This window comes from Ceratotherium simum, chromosome X (assembly GCF_057802395.1).
Source record: "Ceratotherium simum simum isolate JZ-2026a chromosome X, ASM5780239v1, whole genome shotgun sequence".
NCBI classification, from domain to species: domain Eukaryota; kingdom Metazoa; phylum Chordata; class Mammalia; order Perissodactyla; family Rhinocerotidae; genus Ceratotherium; species Ceratotherium simum.
This window is the reverse complement of record NC_141940.1, coordinates 84,886,409-84,907,400: the sequence shown is the minus strand read 5'-3', so window position 1 is coordinate 84,907,400 and position 20,992 is coordinate 84,886,409. Positions and strand designations below refer to the sequence as shown.

General features: G+C 47.6%; 1 protein-coding gene across 1 annotated transcript in view; it reads left to right on the top strand.

Moving 5' to 3' along the window:
- The window catches only part of IQSEC2 (IQ motif and Sec7 domain ArfGEF 2), a 77,626-nt gene that overhangs the window by 31,538 nt on the left and 25,096 nt on the right, over nucleotides 1-20,992 (top strand). Inside the window, 1 exon segment of the mRNA XM_014779764.2 lies at nucleotides 4,454-4,549. Coding sequence (XP_014635250.2) covers nucleotides 4,454-4,549 — 96 coding nt within the window.

Genomic DNA, 20,992 nt, shown 5'->3' with positions numbered 1-20,992 from the left:
CTAGCTCCTAGTAGATACTGAATGAATGGAATCGTGTAAGGAGCTTCTCTGCCCTTTTGGGACCACAAACCCATCTGAGGATCTGATGAAAGCTATGCTCTCCCCCAGAAACGTGCTCTTAGTCATTAATATTTTTCATACAACTTCAGGGGCTTCAGAGACACCCCCCATGCCTATCCATGAACCACAGGCTGCCAAATTGCTCTTAGTGTAAATGCTGAAACTTTATCGTGGCCTCTGAGGCTCTGCATGATCAGGCCTCTGCCTACATCTCCAGTCTCACCTCTCTCCCCTTTGCTTTCTCCACTCAGCCACGTTGGCCTCTTTGCAGTTCCTGCAAATACCACCTCAGGTCCTTTACCCAAGTTGTTTCCTCTGCCTGGAACACTCTCCCCCTGCTACCTCCACTTTTTGCCCAGCTTAATTCCATTAGTTGTTGAATGTCTGTCTCCTCTCACTTGGATATAAGCTCCAGTAGTTCAGGACATTGACTACCCTTAGTCACTGCTGTATCTGGCACTGGCCCAGTGCCTAGTCTACAGGATCTGTTGAATAAGTGAATGAAGGCCCCACAAGTGCAGTGTGGCTGGGTCAAACTCCTCACCCTTAATTCCTTCTTCCCTTCAGCCACTGGTAGGTCATCACATGAGTCTACCCCATATGCTCAGATATGTCTAAATTCCAAGAGTGGCCCAGATTCAGAGGTATTTTCCTAGAAATCTTCCCATCCCTAAAACAAACAGGCTTCCCATGGGTCTCCCCTGCCTCCCTGGGGGAAGGGGCAGACTCTCTCAGGCTCAAGCTGAGACTCTTCATCATGCACACATTTGTCTCACTGAATCCTCACAAGAACCTGTGAGGTAGAAATTGCCACTCGCCTTTCATAGATGAATAAACTAGGCCTCAGAGGGGTTGCCCAGCTGAAAAGTGGTAGAGCTGGAATTTGTACTCAGCTCTACCCGGCTCCAAAGTGTAGTCTCCTTGCCTCACCAGAGAGGGGAAGGGGCTTGCCCAAGGTCACACAGCATCAGCCTTAGGGCCAGGACTAGAATTTCTGTCTCTCAACTCCTGCCAGGCCAAGAGGAAGGTTTGGGCTGGAGGTGCAGCTCTTGGGGCAATAATTGCAAATGGGCATGAGGTGCAGCTGCCACAGGAGCTAGAAGAGTTGCTGAAAGAGAGAGAAAAAAGCAAGAGCTGAGGCCAGAGTCCTGAGGACCAAGGGGCTTTTGGGGGTGGGCAGAGGGAGAGGAGGCCATGAAGGCCCACAGATGCCAACTTTGCAGTGGTCAGAGAGCCTCTCTCTTTCTGCAGCTTTGGCTTTCTTGAGAGGAATCAGCTGCCTCGGCAGGGAGGCAGGAAGGGAGGAAGGCTGGCCTGTTGCCTGTCAGCTCCTATTCCTTCCAGATCACTGGCCCCCTGGCCCCTCCCAGGGCCACCTTCTGCTCAGAACAGCCGGGGGCCTGGACTCTGGGGCCGTGAAAGGACAAGAGTGCTCTGAGCTGGATCTGTGGTACTCTTCAGAAACCCCGTACCCTTTAAATCCTCAAAATTCTCTCCTTTCTTCAGCCCCACCCATATGGGGGGGGGGGGGGGGGGGGAGAGAGAGAGAGAGAGAGAAAGAGAAAGGGAGGGAGGGAGAGAAGGAGGGAGGGAGGGAGAGAGGGAGGGAGGGAGGGGGGGGGAGAGAGAGAGAGAGCTTACTGTGATAGGTAGGTAGGGAGTTGGGGCACCTGGATTCTAGCCTGACTGGCTGTATAACTTTAGGAAGACTCTTCTCCTCTCCAGGGGAAGATTTCCCCATCTGTAAAATCAGGCAGAGCAATTTCCTTGGAAGAACCGCCTCTTGATTGTGAATGGCATTTCTTCTGATTTTTGCTTTTTTCTTCAGGGAGCGTTTCTCTTAGCCAGTCCAGAAAATAACACAGAAGAGAGTAAGAGCTTATTGCAATGGTCAGCAATATTGGCCAGGGCCTCATCTTGATTTCCCAAAATGGGTGATTTGAATTTTACTTGATCTGGAGCATCCCAGCACAGCAACCAACCAGAGTCTCTTTAACTGTGCAGAAGAAGAGAATGTTTGTGAAAAGCTTTTGGAAGGTTTCTGTATTCACAAGGCAGCAATATGGCCAAGGGGACAGATTCCAGATTTGGGAATGGCCAAACCAGGTTCTGATCTTAGGGTTCTGCCACTTACTAGCTGTATTACCTGTGCCGAGTTACTTAATGTCTCTCCATCTCAGTTTTCTCTTCAGGAGAATAGGGCTACTGACAGGTACTTGACAGGGTGCTTGGGGAGATTCCAGCGGAGGTGCACATGGGGAGCCCAGCCTGGTGTTTGGTCCAGAGGAGTCACTGTGAGCTCTCAAAGCTGCTTCCTCTTACTAGGAGTTCCCAGCCTTCCTAGGGGAGCAGGGGAAGGAGCAAAGTTTCCAGTTGCAGTCTGGCCTACTGCCCAGCTGGCCTGGCCCCGCCTCCTTGGTTCCTCCTTCTAGGGAAGGGCTGGGGAGGAGGGGGTGGTGACACAGTGGAGGCACTGCCTGGGCCAGGGGGCCTGCCCTCGGGACAGGTCGAGACCCATGGAACCCCCCGGGAAGAGTAGCAGGTAGGAACCTGGCTCCCCCTCCCCGCTGCCTTGCAGCCTGACCCCTTCCCTCCCTACCCAGGCCTGGACCAGGTCCCTGGGCTGCTGATTCAGCAGCCTCCTGGCTTCCTGGTTCCTGGCTCCCCTCTTGGAATCTTGGAGGCCTTTGGCTTGGGGGAGGGACCCAGCTCGAGTGAGTGAGCCTATGGGCATCTGGGTGCCCAGCACTGTAAGGCCCCTGGAGCCCTGAGCAGCACAGTCTGTGACCTGTGAGGGGCGTGATTGGTGGCTGCCCTGGTGTGCTAGCCTGGCAGGACTCCCCATAGCTGCTGAGATTCTCTAATACCCACATTCCAGCAACCTAAGGGTCTCTGAGTCTCAGATTTAATGAGATAACGAGTCAAGGACTTGGGCTGGTGACTGGCACGTAGATGGCACTTGAGAAACAGTTGTTCTGATGATGAGGCTTATTCCAGAGTGTCTGATAAGAAGAGTCTCAGATTCCAAGATTCTCTGTAAGGTTCTAAGATTTGGGCATCCTCAAATTTGCAGCAAGTGAGATATTGGGCAGCTGGCCTGGCCTGCAGCCACATCTCCTGGCCTTTACTTAGTCTCTTGAATGGCCAGGCCCTGACTACAACCTGCCTTCAGGGGCTTGTGGTGGACAGGGGCTGGCTGACCTGGAAGGGCCAGCTCCACTCCCAGCACCTGCCCTGGGCTGGGTAGGGCAGGGACCAGGCCCTCAGCCTCACTACCCTGCTGTCCCTCCTCCCACTTCCCATTCTCTGAACTTTAATCACGAGAAGCAGGAGGCAGAGGGGCCTTTGGACCCTGCACTAGGGGTGGGGGCACAGCACTGGGGGGCAGAGCATGGGCCCTGCCCTGGGCTGGGGGCGCAGCACTGGCCTTGGAATCAAGACTTCTGCTTGGAACCACCCGGTCCTCTGGCTCGCTGGGCCCCACCCACCCACTCAGCCCCCAGTCCCATCCTGTCACCAAGACCACTGAGACCTTATCAGCTCTCCTCCGCCCTCGCCTCTCCTCTCCTTTGCTCTGGCACTCTCTGCCTCTCCCTTTCTTCTCTCTGTGTCTTTTGTCTCACCCTTTCTCTGTCTTCCTCTTTCTCCTTTTCTGTCTTACCCTTTCCTTGTCTCTTTCAGTTTCTCTCTGTTGTCTCCCTCTCCTACTATAGTGTTTCCTCTACCTGCCTGGTCTGGGTTCTTCCCTCTCTTTGGACCCAGAGCCTCTCCTCTCTCCATCCCTCCCTCCCTTCTTGTGAGGGGTCTTCTATAAGGGGGAGCCCCCTCCATACATCTTTTCTCTTTCTCTTTTATCCCTCCTTCTCTCTCCCCTCTTTCCTACCTGTGTGGCGTCTGGTGTGAGGAGGGCTCCCTTCCCCCTTCCCTGCTGTGATATCCCAGTGTCTCCGTGGCTGAGGTCCCCACGGAGTCACCTGGAACGCAGGAGGCCCAGCCCCGCTCTTTCGTCTCTGCTGCCCCCTGTTGTCGTTGTGTTCTGTTTTTGTTTCAAGTGCCGTCCTCTCTTTCTTGACTTTGTGGTTTTTTTCTTTTTTTCTTCCTTCCTTCCTTCCTTCCTTCCCTCCCTCCTTCCTTCCTTCCTTCCTTCCATCCTCCCTCCTCCCTTCCTTCCCTCCCTCCCTTTTCTCCCTTACCTCCCCCTTCCTTGCCTCCTTGCCTCCCACCCACCTCTTCCTTTCCCTATCCTCCACCACCCATTCCTCCCAGTCTTCCCTCTTCCCCTCCCCCACTCACTCTCACCTCCTTGTCCCCATTCCCCACCCTGCCTCACCCCTCCCTCCCTCCCTGTCTCTCTCTGTCTCTCTTTCTCTCTCTGTCTCTCACTGTCTCTCAGGTCCACAGCGTCTCATACTCTACACCAGTATTGCTGTCCTACTCAGGTCCTTGACTCCATGAAGCTTACCCCCTCAGGCAGGCTGGCAGAGAGCAGGTAAGAGCTAGACCTGTCCCTCCCCTAATCCTTCACCCCTCCAGACAAATATGCAACATCATTGCCAGCCCCTCCCCTATCTCCCTCTAGCCCCGCCCTCCCAGAGTGATTGTGGCTTGGGTGTCTGAGCGTGTGAGGAGAATGACTGGGGGACAATGTCAGGAGACCAAAGAGAACATTCAAAATCTGTTTGTAGTTTGTCCTTCCTTAAAAAATCCTTCCTAGATACCTGCCCCCAAAAGCGGGAGTAATTGGTCCTATAATATGTAGCATTTGAGCTATTTTGAAAAATGAGTAAGAGTTTGCCAGTTGGATAGGAAGGGGAAGGGTGTTTAGGCAGAGGGAACAATCTGCCCACACCTTTGGAGAACAACATTATTTCCAAGTTAATTGGAAAACACATTTTATATTTTCTAATTATAATGTAATAAAATGAAATATTAATAGCAATGACAAAAAGGCTAGGCCCATTTGAAAGTTTAAAAATACTTGTGTTAAAGAGAAAGTAAGAATGGAATTTATAGACTGTTTAGAATATAAATGTCAATGAGAATACTGTATCGAAACTTATGGGATGTGACTATGGGGGTTGCCAGAAGAAAATCTGTAGTCTTAAATACTTTTATTAGAGAACAAGACAGTTTAAATTAAATGAACTAATTATTCTACTCAAGAATCTAGAAAAAGAACAACCAAAAGAAAGTAGAATAAAGTAATTACTATAAAACCAGAAATTAATGAGATAGGAAACAAAAGATTTGATAAAATAAGAAGTGGTTTCTGAAAAGACCAGTAAACTAGACAGACCATCTTCTGGCAGATATGACTGATAAAAAGGCAATAAAACATAAATAAAATAAGGTATGACAAAGGGCATTTAACCACAGATTCTGAGGAGATGAAAAAAGTCATAAGAAAATGCTTTGTATAATTTTATACCAATAAATGTGAAAATCTAGATGAAATATGTGGTATTCTAGGAAAATATAAATTACCAAAATGACTTAAGGAGTGGCAGAAAACCTGAATAGAATAGGAGAAATTTAAAAGATGGTCAAAATTTTCTCCTTAGAAATGGTACCAGGCCCAGCTGGGGTTATGGGAGTTGTGGTATGGTGGAAATTCTATCAAATCTTGAAAGATCAGATAATAGGAAAAGGTGGACAGCTTCCCAGTTCATTCCAGAAGGCTAGTATAACTGGACAGGTTTAGACAAATAAAGGAAAACTATAGCCTAATCTCAGATATTAATAAAGTAAGAAATATTTTAAATAAAAGATTATCAGACTGAATCCATCAATGTATTAAAAGAAGAATGTATTGTGACAAATGAAGTTTTGTCCTAGGAGTGTAGGGATTGTTCAACATTAGCAAAGCTGTTATTGTAATTGATTACATTAATAGATTAAAGAGAAAAGGTCATATAAATGTCTCTATAAATACTGAAAAATCAATCTGATAAAGTTACACATCTATTCTTGATTTAAAAACTCTTAGTAAGTGTCTTAGTTATCTCTTGCTGTATTGGGGTAATTTGTTACACAGCAATAGATAACTAGTACAGTAAGCTAGGAATCAGTGGAAACTTGGTAAAGAATTTTTATCAGGAACCAAAGACAATCATCAAATATAACAGTGAGATACTGGATAAATTTCCATTAAATTCAGGAACAAAATAAGGAAGACTGCTATCACTGTCACTAAACAAAACCATTGTTTTTCTGGAAGTTTTAACCAATGAGATTAAAAAAGGAAATAAGTGATATAAATATTAGAAAGAATGAGTCAGAATTAGCATTATTTGAAGGTGATATGGTTGTCCACTTAGAAAATCGAAGAGAATAAAAGGAAAAATTATTAGAACTAATAAGAAAATTCAGTGAGATGGGTAGATACAAAATAAATATACACCCAAACCATTTGCTTCTCTGAATACCAGCCATAACTAATTAGAACACATAATAGAAAAAGATTCCATTCACAATAGCAGGAAAAAATTGATAAAATTCCTAGGAATTTACAAGAAATATGAAATATTTCTCTGTAGAAAACTATAAAACTTCATCAAAGGCTGTAAGAAGACTTGAACAAATCAAGAGTCATATCCTATTCCTGGATGGGAAGATTCAATATGGTAAAAATGACCTTTTTTCCCCAATTTGGTGAAAAGGTTCAATGCATTTCTCATTAAAATTTCAGTGGTATTTTCTTTGGGAGTTGGGCGATTGGATTTTAAAGTTCATTTGGAAGAGTAAATGCCCATGAATTACCAAAAATTTTGAAAAAAAAAAAATGAGAGGGGGCTTGCTCTATTAGATAACAAAACTTACCATAAGGCTTCAGAAATTACAAATATTATATCATCACAGCAATAGAGGATTACATAAATGAAACAAAATAGAGAGTTTAGACAAACTCATTCATATGGGAATTTAAATTATGATAAAGAGCACATTTCTAATTAGTGGGACGTCAGTATTGACTACCATTTGGGGAAAAAAATAAGCTAAACCACAACCTCATACAAAAACAAATACAAAAAATAGAACTGTAAAAGTACTAGAGGAAAATCTAGAATATTTTTATAATATTAGGGTGGATAAAGCTTTCTGAGCATGACTTAAAAACTGAGAAGCAAGGGCTGCCCCCTTGGCATAGCGGTTAAGTGTTCGTGCTCCGCTGCTGGTGGCCCGGGTTCAGATCCCGGGTGTGTACCAATGCACCGCTTGTCAGGCCATGCTGTGGCGGCATCCCACGTAAAGTGGAGGAAGATGGGCATGGATGTTAGCTCAGGGCCAGTCTTCCTCAGCAAAAAGAGGAGGATTGGCATGGATGTTAGTGCAGGGCTGATCTTCTTCACACACACACACAAAAAAACTGAGAAGCGATAAAGTAAAGAGCAATAATTCCGACTACATTAAAGTTAAGAACTTCTGGGACTGGCCCAGTGGCGCAAGCGGTTAAGTGCGCGAGCTCCGCTGCGGCGGCCCGGGGTTTGCCGGTTCGGATCCTGGGCACGCACCGACACACTGCTTGGCAAGCCATGCTGTGGCGGCGTCCCATATAAAGTGGAGGAAGATGGGCATGGATGTTAGCCCAGGGCCAGTCTTCCTCAGCAAAAAGAGGAGGATTGGCAGATGTTAGCTCAGGGCCGATCTTCCTCACACACACACAAAAAAGTTAAGAACTTCTGTGTGGACAAAGATACTATACACAAAGTTAAAACATAAACAACAGGCAGGGAGAAAGTATTTGCTACGTAGGTATCAGGCAAAGATTAATATCTCTGTCTATATCTATATCATCTCTTGGAAATCAATAAGAAAAAGGTGCACACGCAGAAATAGAAGTATGATGATGTACACCTGAAATTTATACAATGTTATAAACCAATGTTACCGCAATAAACAAACAAACAAAAAAAAAAAAAGAAAAGAAAATTGAATGACCACAAAGTGGGTGGGAAAAAAAAAGAAAAAGATGCAAAACCCATTTAAAATGGAGAAATAACATGATTTGACAATTCAGAGAAGAAATAGACAATTAGCTAATGAATGAGAAAGGATACTCAAGAAGCTGGCCCAGTGGCGCAGCGGTTAAGTGCTGTGCTCCGCTTTGGCGGCCCGGGGTTCGCCAGTTCGGATCCCGGGCACACACTGACGCACTGCTTGTCAGGCCATGCTGTGGCAGCGTCCCATATAAAGTAGAGGAAGATGGGTGCGGATGTTAGCCCAGGGCCAGTCTTCCTCAGCAAAAAAGAGGAGGATTGGCATCGGCTGTTAGCTCAGGGCTGATCTTCCTCACAAAAAAAAAAAAAGAAAGGATGCTCAAGCTTACTAATAGCTAAAGAAATGTAACTAAAACAACAATGAAGTACCAACTTTAATGTACCAAAATTTACGAGATTAAAAGGGTTGTGAGGAAACAGAACCTCTCATATTCCTTTATTGGAGTGCAAATTGGTCCTTTTTGTGTGTGTGAGGAAGATTAGCCCTGAGCTAACATCTGTTGCCAATCCTCCTCTTTTTGCTGAGGAAGATTGGCCCTGGACTAACATCCGTGCCCATCTTCCTCTACTTTATACGTGGGGCGCCTACCACAGTATGGCTTGATAAGCAGTGTGTAGTCCGCGCCTGGGATCTGAACCTGCGAACCCTGGGCCGCCGAAGTGGAGCACACGAACTTAACCACTATGCCACCAGGCCGGCCCCGGTCCCATTTTTTTATCGGACCAATTTGCTAGCTGCCACCAGAATCTTAAATGTGCATATACTTCCAAGCCGAGAACCATGTCTTGGAGCTAGATTTCTCTAAGGTTTTACTATAGATGGACCCCAATTTGGCCAGCCAGAAGCCTTTTCTAAAACACCCCAATCCCAACTGCAAACATAAGCCATACTGTGCAACTCTTTATTACGTGCCCTTGTAGGATAACATTCTCAACCAACTCTTTTTTTTTGTGAGGAAGATGAGCCCTGAGCTAACATCTGTTGCCAATCCTCCTCTTTTTGCTGAGGAAGATTGGCCCTGGGCTAACATCTGTGCCCATCTTCCTCTATTTTGTATGTGGGACACCGCCACAGCATGGTTTGATAAGTGGTGCGTAGGTCTGCACCCGGGGATCTGAATCTGTGAAACCCCAGGCCACTGAAGCAGAGCTTGTGAGCTTAACTGCTACGCCCCTCAACCAACTCTTAATGAAAAGGTTGCATGATGCTCAAAATAAAGACAGGATTATATGAGTAGGAATAACCTTTGTTTTTAGCCAGTCTATAAAAGTGTGAAAGCAACAGAAATAACTTTTATCTACATTTTAAACAAAATGTACGTTTCTTTGGCCCAGCAATTCAACTTTTAGGAATCTATCCTTCGAAATTACTTCCAGACACGCGCAAAGATGTTCATTGCAGCATTGTTTGTAATAGCGAAAAATTAAAACAACCTACCTACATGTCCATCAGTAGAGAACAGCTTTTCCTTCATGATCAACCCATACTATGGATTACTCTGTAACAGATCAAGAGAAAAAGATATATCTCTATATACTGGCATGGGAAGATCTCCAAGACTTATCGTTATATGAAAAATGCAAGTTGCAGAACAGGGCTTATAGTACACTCCCATTCTTGTAAGGAAAAGAAAACCCTCATAACAATGAAAACGTGTTGTACACATCCTGTCATAATTTCAAAATTACTGCCTTTTTCCTTGGTTCCATTTCCTTGCTTTTACTCATTTCCCTCCTCTATACTGTTTACCTGTATCCAGCTGTCCAGATCTTGCTTTTCCTTTTAGTAACTAGCTCAAATACCAACCTCATTCGTTTAGCAAGCATTTATCCTGCCTGTTCTCAGTTAGGGCCTTATGCTGAACCTTGGTGGGATACGGGAGTGAATTGTATCTGGTCCTACCATTAGGGAGCTCAAGACTAGAAGGGAGAGAAACACATAGACAATGACAGCATAGTGTGGTTTGGGATGGGACAGAAGTAGGCTCAGAAGGCTGCCAGAGGAGGGGCACCTAACTCCATCTTTCCCCTACAGGGGGGGCCATGTGTACTGAGTCTTGAAAGAGTAATAGCTTTCCTTCATTCCCCAACCCCGCCAGAAGTGGTCTTGTCTACTTTTTGGCTCTTCCAAGCAGGATGACCTAATGGGGGAACGGTAGTTGAGTCAGCACCTTTATTCAAGTCCAAGTTCGGCCACTTACCAACTCTATGACTTTGGGCAAGCCATTTAACCTCTGAGCCTCTGTTTTCTCATCTGTGTAATGAGGATAATGCCTACTTACCTCTCAGGGCTGATTTCAGGGTTAGAGATGGTACATGTAAAACTCCTGGGTGACTATCAGCTCTTGAAAGGCAGGGACTACCCGTGTCTTGTTTTCCTCATAGCCAAGTATGTAGCATTGGATTGGATTGGATTGAATCTAAAAGCTGTACACGTCTGGGGATGGTTCTGGAGCAAAGGACGGGCCTGACCATGTGGGGCTTTGGGATAAGGAGGCTTAGAGTAGTACATGGGATGGAGGGGATTACAGTATAAGAAGAGAGAGCCAGGTCCCTGGTCTTGGCAGGAAGGTGACACAGGAGGGAAAATAAGAATAAGTGGCCCTGGGAAATGGAGCCCAGGCAGGGCATTCTGGCCCTGGTTCTTGGTCTTGTTCTTCTGCTGATGCCATGTCCCAATCTCATAGTCCAGGGTAGGGACACATGGTGGACCAATACTTGAGTTGGTGTCAACACATCTCGATTTCAATCCCAAATCTGTCACTCACTAGCTGGGTGACCTTAAACAATTTACTTCACATCTCTGAGCCCAGTTACTTCTCTGTTAAAAAGAACACAATAACACCAACATCATGGGATTTATTTATTGAGGAGTAGATGAGATCATAAATAGAATTCACCTTGCTGAGTGCCTGGCACACAATGGATACTTAAAAAACGGTAGCTGTTATTAGTATTCATTTCAGTAGACTTATGGAGTTCTGCTGTGGCCAGGGCCTGTGCTTGGCAATGGTTCTTGCCCTCCACAAGTTTCTAGTCAGTTGGGGAGACTGAGGAGGGCTATGACAGAGGAGAGCATGGGGGGCTGTGGAAGCCCAGAGGAAGGGATCTGGCCCCATCTAGAGCTGGCGCAGGTCAACTCAGCCTGAGAGCTGAGTCATAGAGGATGAGTAACAGGTAGCCAGGGACAGAAGGGTGAAGTGTGGAAGAACTTTCCAAGCAGAAGGAACAGCATATGCAAAAGAACCTAGATGTTGTTGGGTAGGGCCAGAGGTTCTTAACCTGGGTTGCATGGGTACCAGGTGGGCTTCAGGTGGCCCATGAACCTCCCGAAATTGAATGCAAAATGTGTGTGTGTGTGTATACCTACGTGCATTTTTTGTTGGGGAGATGGTCCATGGCTTTCATTAAATGCGTAAAGGGTTTGTGTTCCTCCAAAAAGGTTAAGAACCAATGTTGCTGGTGATGAAGTATCATATGAATGGATTCTAAATAGGAGAGAAATTTGGTAAAATTTGTGTTTTAGAAACATCGTATTAGCAGTCAGTATGAGAAATGGATTGTATGCATGGAGGCAAGCCGGAAGGCCTAAACTGGGATATTGGCATAGAAGAAATGGATTTGAGCAGGACTACTGTGTTGCACTACTCCAGTGAGCACCATTCTTATAGAAGCATTTTAATTCAAATTATGGAATCTAAATCCTTTGAGAGTTATTAATGAAATGGGCCCAATAGAAGGTGAGAGAAAGGGAGGAGGCAAGGATGAGTTGGCATTATCAGAGAGCAAGAGGGACATGAGTCCAGGGTCATAGTGCAAGAGGAAAAGGGAACCCTTATTAATGCTCACCCAGCACCCTAAGTCCTTGGTCTCAGGCGTAATTACTAACTTCCATCCAGCTCCTGGCTCTCAGAGATCCTGAGTGACACTGGAGACACTTATTTCTCTATGGATTTTGGAGAGGAATTACTTCTGGTTTGTGAGTTAGGTGGTTTCCTGAAGAAAATAGTGTTTGAGCGAGTCATTGGAGGTCCATAAAGATTTTGAAAGATAGAGATAGGGGAGGATGCTCTGAGAGTGTACAGAAAGGCCTGGAGGTGCGAAATGGTAAAACTAAACATTGGAGGGTGCAGAGGTTAGACATGCCTCAAACAGCTGTCTGGGGAGTTCAGGCTCCTTTTTTGTGGTAGACAGCTGGAGAGCCACAAGCAGTTCTTGAGTAGGAAAGTGACATGATCAAATTAGCATTTTAGAAGGAAGGGAGACTAGGGATGAAGCTGTTGCAGTAATCCAAGAGAGAGATAACCTAAGGTGGTGGCTGTGGGGATAGAGCAGGGGAGATGGATTTGAGAGATGATTGGGAGGAAGAGAGGACTGGAGTCAGAGACTGAAACAATAGTGGAGGGAAGGTGGAGATGACCGATGGTGGAGTTCATAGTAAGTTGTAGTGCTCAGGCTTGGCAATGGATTCATTCATTCCACAGATATTTATTGAGTGTCAGACACTGTGCTGGGCATTAGGGATTTTGCACTGAACAAAACAGATGCCTGTCCTGATGGATCTTACAGTGGGTGAGACAGACAATAAACAAACAACTAAATATATAGAATGTGTCTGGTGCCTCACCTATCTGGGGAATGATGTTCCAGATAGAAGGAACATTGAGTGCAAAGGCCCTGAGGCAAGAGTGTGCCTGTTATGTTTGAGGGATGGCCGGGAGACTAGTATGATTGGAGAAAGAGTGAACAAGGAACGAGAGGAGAAGATGAGGTTCAGGGGCCAGATCATGTATAGCCTTTTAGAGCCATTTAGGTGATAGAATCAGCAGGATTTGGTAACTGACTTGCTAAGGGAGCAAGAAGAATCTAGCATGACTCCCAGGTGTGTTTTGGGCTTGGGCAACTGGATGGATAGTGGTGCCTTTCACTAAGGTGGGAAGTGCAGGAGGACAGGTTTACAGTGGTAAGATGCTGAGTTGGAGGTCCCAGTGAGCTCTGAAGGCCCTAAGGGCCATCCTGGTGGAGCTTCCAGCAAGCATTAGGCTTGATGGGTCTGGGACTCAGGAGAGACATCCATGGTGGAGAGAGAGATGCAGGGGTCCTCAGTCATACCTGAAGCTATGGAATGGAAGGAGATCACCGACAGAGTGTAGAATGAAAGATAAGAGGACCAGAGCAGAACTGGGGAAGAGGTACCAACACATAAAGGATGGGGAGAGGAAGAAGAGATGGGGGTGGTCAGAGAAGTAGGAGGAAAACCAGCAGGGACTGGGCTCACAGAAGCAGAGGAAGGAAAGAGCTGTCCACGCACAGGAGGGGCTTGTTAAGAGTGGCAAATGTTACAGCTGGGGGAAGTAAGATGAGGCTGGAAGAGAGTCTATTGGCTTTAACCACTAGGAGGTCCTGGGCGACCTTCCTAAGAACAGTTTCCATGGCATGGTGGGCGCATGAGGCAGATTGCAGTGGGTTGAAGAGCTGGTGGGAGGTACTGAAGTGGAGATGGCCAGTGTGGACGAATTTCTCAAGAATCTTAGCTGTGAAGAGGAGAGAGGGACAGTGATTGCTAGAGGGAGATGTAGGGGCAGATAGAGGGTTTTTACTCTCAGATGGGAGAGACTTGAGCTTCTATAAATATTGGTAGGAAGGAGGCAACAGAGAGGGAGAGGTTGAAATACGGGAAGGAGAGGGGATGGTTGTTGTGGAGGAGGTAGCAAGGGTGGGCTCCAGAGCCCAGGCCCTGAGGGACTGGCCTTAAACAGTATAGAGGCTCTCTTTTTCTCCCAGAGAAGGAAAGCAGGGGTGGTAGTGGGGGGAAGACAAGGGCATTGAGGGGATTGGTGAAAGAAATGCTTCTGGAAAGTTCAAAGCAACAAATGGTGATCCCTGACCAAGGGCATGGATGCTGGAGCTAGGAGGAAGCAAGGAATACTTCTGGTTGGGAGTCAGGGAAGACTTCCTGCAGGAAGCAGCATTTGAGCTGGGCTGTGAAGTTCAGATAGGATTTTAATAGACAAAGATCTGTGCAGAAGGAAGAAACAGAGTTAGCAAAGGCATAGAGCCATGAAAAGGCTGGGCATGCTGATGGAATAATGAACAAGCTAGTTTGATGAAGGCTGGGCATGAGTGAGCAGGATAACATTGATGCCACTGATAATGACAGTAATAATAATAGTTACCACGTATGAAGCACCAAACCTGCCCTGTGGCAAGTGCTTTACATACTTGAATTCATTTTATCCCACCACACCTTGCAGTATAGGTATTTTCTCATTTTGCAGATAAGGAAAATAAATCCTAGAGAGGCGAAGAAATGGACCCAAGGTCACCCAGCTAGTAGGTGGTGGGGCTGATATTGAAACCCAGGTCTGACTCTAAAGCCCATGCTTTTTCCACCTGACAGGAAAGGCCAGGTGAGGCCATATGGTGGGGGAGCCTTGAATGCCAAGTTGAGGAGTCTGAATTTTATCCAGGAAGCAATGGGGAGCCAAGGTGGGTGTCTGAGCAGAAGAGATTCATGCTCAAAGGCTTCATTAGGAAGGCTAACAGGTCCAAGAGGGTAGGGGGAAGAAATCAGGAGGTGACTGCAGTGTCAGGGTGAGGGGTAGCAGAGGCCTGGCCTGAATACGAGAGGAATGAACAGTGGAACTGAGAGATCATTTGTTTCTCATGAAAGCCTTGAGAGGTGCGGAGTTTTCTTCTCCTTTTATAGATGAGGAATGGGAAACTCAGAATAGGGGAGTTACTCGCCCAGGACTTGAACCTTGGTTCATGTAGTTTTGCTGGCTCAGTGACTTTGTGGAACAATGTGTCAGAGGGAGCCCTGAGTATGAGGAGGGTGTGCACGTGTGCTTGCGTGTGTGTGTGTGTGCACGTGTGCATGCTTGTCTGTCTATCAGATGGACAGCAGTGCCTTCCCTTGCCTGTCCTCTTTCCTTCTCATCTCTTCTCAATTCTCTAGTTTCCTGGATTCCATACTTACTGCCTCCCCTGAGCCAAGGGGTCTGGGAGTAGGGTGATACTGTTTCATTGGCTAGCCCCAGAAAATCAGCCTTTCACCTGGTCCCCCCACCGCCCCGACCCTACTGTCTATCCATCCACTCCATGAAACTGTAGCCCAGCTCCAGTGACTGCCACATGCAGACTGGTCCCTGGTACCACTCCCTAGTACCTAGGGACAGGCACTTGTTCCTGCAATGACTCCTCCCTGCTGCTGTGACTCTTCTGTGTGGGTGCAAACAGCCACCTTGGGAATTAGATTCAGTTTATGAGCAGTTAACGATAACCACCACCATGTTCCCATTGCTCTTGTTTGCCAGCCACTTGATGTATGTTCCAGTCCTTACAACAATCCTGTGGGGTTGGCATCATGAGCCCCATTTTTAGAGATGGGGAAACTGAGGCTCCAAGAGGGGCAATAACATGCTTGGGGGACATAGCCTGGAAGAACTTGTAGAGCTGATGTTGGAACCCAGGTCTATTTGCTTCCAAAGCTGTGGGCTTGTCACATTCCATTTCTAAGCATCTCCTCTTTTCCCGACCCTGAGCCTTCAGGAAATACAAATCTTTGTCCTTGAAGGGCAGGGTGGATTTCTAGAGATAGTGCCAAGTTCACCCAAAGGACCTGGTGGGATGAGTCTGAGACTTGGAGCTCCAAGAACTCCAGGTTTAAATTCAAACTCTACCACTCACCCAGCTTCGTGACCTTGGGCAGGTTATCTAACCTCACCAAGCTTCTATTCCCTCATCTCTAAAATGATGCAGAGTTGTTATAGGGGTTAAATGAGATGATATATGTAAAGTGCCAGCATAGAGCAGGTTGCTACTATTTATATTAAAATGAAGGCTGGGCACCTGTCAGGGCAGAAATGGAGTTTATATACTCTGGGCGTGACCTTAAGACTGAGCCCAGCCTGGGTCTGGGGGAGGGCTGTCCCAGGAGGGGACCAGTAAGACTCCTTGGAGACTGAGTTGAGTGTGGCCCTGGATAATCCGTCATACTGCCCTCCCCATTCAAACCCCCATCCTAGCCCCAGCTCCCTGGTTCCAGCCCTTCATGTATCTTCCCTGGTCTGCAAACTAATGCCTCTGCCTCTCTCTGTCACCCACCACCTGTGGCCTCTACCCTGCCCTTCCTGGCCCCAGGGAAGAGGAGGAGGAGGAGGAGACTGAGGAAGAGGAAGAGGAAGACGCTCATCAGTTCTGCTGTCCGGCCTCCGAGTGCAGTAGTCCCTCCTCTCGGTAACTGAGAGGACAAGGGTCATTTTCTATGCAGAAGCAAAAGCCTTAACCAGCCTCCCCCCACCCCTGCAATCCCCCATGGGACCCCATGCCTGCTTCAGCAATCAAATGGGCAAGCATCGTGCCCCTTCCTCCCCGACCTCCTTCTTGGAATTCCCACCCCCACTGCTGTCTCCCCTGGACTCCAGCCCCCGAATTATAAAGGCTGGAGCCCTAAGTCTGACTAAAATGTGGGAGCAGCAGAGCTTGGAGCTTGGAGCTTGGAACCTGGACCCTCCCGCACCCGCACCCTACTTCCTAGGCACCCTAGAGCCTGCCACTCCTGGAGAGGTCTCTAAATGACATCCCAAGGACCTACCTCTGTCCTCTGTGAGCGCAAACAGAGACGCAGGGTGCCTAGGGCTCAGAGGACCAGACGGGGGGTGGGACCCAGCCTGCCTAGTTCCCTGTCTCTCTTTCCCTTGCTGTGGCCATCGCTGTTGTCTCCTCCACTGCTTGAAGGCCTCGTCTCATGCCCCCTGCTACTTCCATAGTGCTCTGTAAATATGATCAGGAGGAAAAGGCCTTTCAGAGTGCGTGTCGCTGTGTACAAAGGAATTTCCATCAATAAAAGCTGATCTCTTCTCTCTGTCTGATGTATGTTCCACCCCACCTCCACTTCCCTCTCCCCATCCCCACCAGGGCCTTATCTTCTTTCCTGTCTAGAGCTGGGAGAGAGAGTAGGGTTTGATTCGTTGTAATGTCCACACCCAAAAGACACTCAATAAATGAATGAATGGTGCCACGCTCCCACCATGGGCAAGCCTGTTGCCTTCTCCAGCCCATCAGCCTGAGGTGGCATGAGCTGGCCAACTTGGACATGTCACTTGGCCTCTCTGCTACCCAGTTTCCCAGCGTGTAAAAGGAGGAGGGAGGTTGGACCAGAGGATCTCCAAGGGCTCCTCCAGCTCTGACGTTCTGTCAATCTGAGATGCTACAATTTAAAGAAACTATGATTACGTGAATTCAAGATATGATAATTCAATGACACATTCCATGCAATTCTGTGGTTTCTATTTCTACAATGCTGTGATTTTTGGATTCTCCAATCCTGTGGTTCTAAGATTTAATGATTCTACCATTTAAAAAAAATTCTGATGGTGTGATTTTAATATTCTATGATGTTAAGAGTCCTTGATTCTGTACTTTCAAGGTTCTGATTTTACAACTTTAGGGCTCTCTGAATCTGAGGGGAAGCCATTTTCCCTAGATGGAATGACCCTAAATATTTCCTGCCAGAAGCTGGTTCTAAGAATCCCTGGAGGCTGTCAGCAAGTGGGTGGAAGGTGTTTTTTATGGGCTGTAGGACCCACACCTTCCATGAGGTGTCTGTGTCAGGAGAAAGCCAGGAGGTCTCATACCCTGACTTTCCCTTTCTGAGCCTTTGGCAGTAGACAAATCCGAGTTTATCTTCTGGTTCTGCCACTTACTATCTGTGTAACCTTGAGCAAGTATTTTCTTCTTCTTGAGCTTCATTTTCCTCCCAAGTACAGCGAGAATATATCTACGTCTCTGGGTTGTTGTGAAGATTAGCAAGAAAATGCAAGGAGCCCAGCATAGAGTCTGGTGCACAATTGGGCAAGTGTGCAGTGATTGGTGGCTCTGGTTTTGATTAAGGCCCAGGTGAGAGTCCCTCCTCTCCTTTCTTTCCTCCCTCCCTTGAGCATCCCCTTCACATTGATCCTGTAGTTTCCCTGGAGGCTTACCTTATTCCATCACTCATTGCTTCACTCACTTAGTCACTCAACTCATCTATTCATTCACTCATTCAAATTCTCATTTATTTCTCCCCTCCATCCATCTCTTCTTCCATCCCTCCCTCTCTCTTTCTCCCTTATTTGCTTTTCCAGAATGCATTGCTTGAGCACCTACAGTGTGCAAGGCTTCAAGCTAAATACTGTGAGGGATCAAAAGTAAGACAGTAGCTGTGTTCTCCATAAGTTTTCCATCTGCCAAGGGAGATGAGAAATGCTTTGGGAAAGTAGGCCAGGTATGAAGGGCAGAAGTTATTGAGCAGATATGGCTTCAGTAATGAGCAAAATATGTTCCTGGCCCAAAGAGGAGGGAGTTATCAAGGTGAGCTGGGGGTGGTGATATCCAGAAAGGTTTGCTGGAGGAAGAGGGGCAAGACTGGAAGGCTGGGAAGGGTTTGAATAGGTGGCAGAGGTGAGGAGGCATTACAGGAGACAGGGACAGCATGGACAATAACCAGGTGGAGAGCTCCCAGGTCATGTTGCAGAATGGTGTGTAGACTGCTCTGTTAGACTGGCTCTCCAGGGCGTATGAGTCTAGGTGACCTGTGGCTGGGGAGGAGGATTCCATTCTACCCTTCATTTGATTAGAGATAGAAGAAAGTAGGGGGAGCAGGGGTTCAACTAAATGGAGGGAGAGGGCAAGTCAAGGTCAGATGCCCATCGTGGGAGCTGTGGTGTAGACTCCTGTGTAGGCAACTGAAATGGCTCAGGGCCTGTGCCGTGGGAAGGGGAAGGTTTCTATCAGTTGTGAGGGAAACGTGTGTGCCTGTGCATGTGTGTGCATGTCTTTACGTGAGGCCAGGCAGGTCTAGCAGGAGTGAGAGACTGTGTACTGTTATGTATGTGAGGGAATGTGATTCTGTGAGGCTGGCTGTGAGGAATTCGGAGTGTGTGAGGTTGATTGTGTGAGGTGGCAACTTTCTGTGCAGGCTCTCTGCGTGTGCCTGGTGGAAATAATCACAAGACTGGATGTGGGTGGCTTTTGAGCATGTGGGGCTGTGGCTTTTAGGGTGACAGTTGTCACACAGACATCAGACACACATGGCTGCTGCCTCTGGTTTTAGGGCACCAAGGCAGCTGCTGAGCATGTGCTGTGTGCTGGGCCCTGGCCTGGGCATGGACAGTCCACAGAGGTGAATCATACTAGGCCACTGCCCCTGGGAAACAGGAGCAGGGTGGGGGATGGACACTTCAAGAGAGAATCACAAGTTAGCTGGTGATAAGGACCGCCTGTGACATGAATGTGCACAAGACATAGAGGGGGGAGTAGCTGATCCTGTCAGGTTCTGTAGCTGGTGGGAGAGTCAGAACCGACTTCCCAGGAGGGCTTGCCTGCTCAGCGTGCTGCAAGAGGCAGATGAACTCACCCAGAGCAGTGAAGTCTGTGGGTGAAGGGGAGAGGGAGGACCTCCTGGGCAGAAGAAACAAAGGAGGAACATGAGTACAGCCATGGTGACATGGATCAGCTGGCCATAGCCTAGGAAGTGCAAGTAGCCTGCTGTTGCCTACGTCTAGGAGCTTAAAGGTGTGGGGGTGGGGGGTGCTGGACAGATTCAGCTAAAAAGCTAAAAGTGGGACACTGGCCTAGAAGGTAGGGGATTTGGGTTCTCTTCCTGTACGACCCTGGGCAAGTCACTTTGACTTTTTGGGCCTTAGTTTGTATCTGTGGGATTGGATGGTTCATAAAGTCCATCCCAGTTCTGTGGATCTTCTACCCTTGGCCAGCCAAACCCATGAGTCATTGCTCTCGAAGTCAGGCACTTCTTCAACCTAACCTCAGTCTTTCCGGTTTCCTCCTGGATTGCCTTCTCACTCACACACTCCACAAATATTTACCCAGCATCTGGCCCTCTGCATGCCACTGTGGGAAGGCATGGAGAGCTAGACAATGCAAGGAGTCGACCTTGGAGGGGCTGCTCATGTGGGGTAGTGGGTAAGAGCATGAGCGTTCGTTTGAATTCTGGCTCCATAACTGCTGAGCTTTGAGACTTTGGGCAAATTACTTCATCTTTCTGCATCTCAGTTTCCTCATCTGTGTTAACCCCTTCAGGGAGAACAACTCAGACCTTGCAGAGTTGCTAGATCTAGCACAGAGTAACTATTCAGTCAATGACAACTATTATTTTTAGGGCTGCAGAGAAGCAGAGCCTGAGGGCTGGCCCGGTGGCATAGTGGTTTAAGTTCACGTGCTCCACTTCGGCCACCCGGGGTTCACAGGTTTGGATCCTGGGCGTGGACCTACACACTGCTCATCAAGCCATGCTGTGGCAGCGTCCCACATACAAAATAGAGGAAGATTGGCACAGATGTTAGCTCAGGGCCAATCTTCCTTACCAGAAAAAAAAAAAGAGTAAGGAGCAGAGACTGGATTCAAACCCAGGTCCGTGTGCTCCTAAGCCTGTGTTTGCCCACTGTCTACCCAGTCAGTCCCTTCAATGGCCTCCTTGTCCCCCATCAGCCCCTGTGCCAAGCTGGCCTCCGGTTTGGAATCTCTGTGGTGCTGGGATTCAGTAGCAGAAACAGCTTGCAGAAGAGCTGTCAGAAGAGAGGGAGGTGACTGCAGTCCCTCCATCCCTCTGCCCCCACCCCCCGCTGGGTCCAGTCTCCTTGCCCAGTCTTCTTCCAGAGCCCAGTGCCCCAGGCCTCATCTAGGTGCGCTGACCTCCTCGTCTTGTTTTCTTGTCTCTCACTTCCAGTCCCCTCCTTCTAGCCCAAGTTGTCATGGGGATAGTCCTCAGCATCCCTAGCTTTCTCTTACCCTCATCTTATGGTAGCCATAGCAACAGCCCCCATTCATTTCCATGGCAACTGCATCTTGATCCCATCCCCTGCTGGCTGCCTGGCTCCGGGCAGTGCCAATAAAGGGAAGGAGGGAGAAAGACCTCCCATTAGGAGCAACATCCA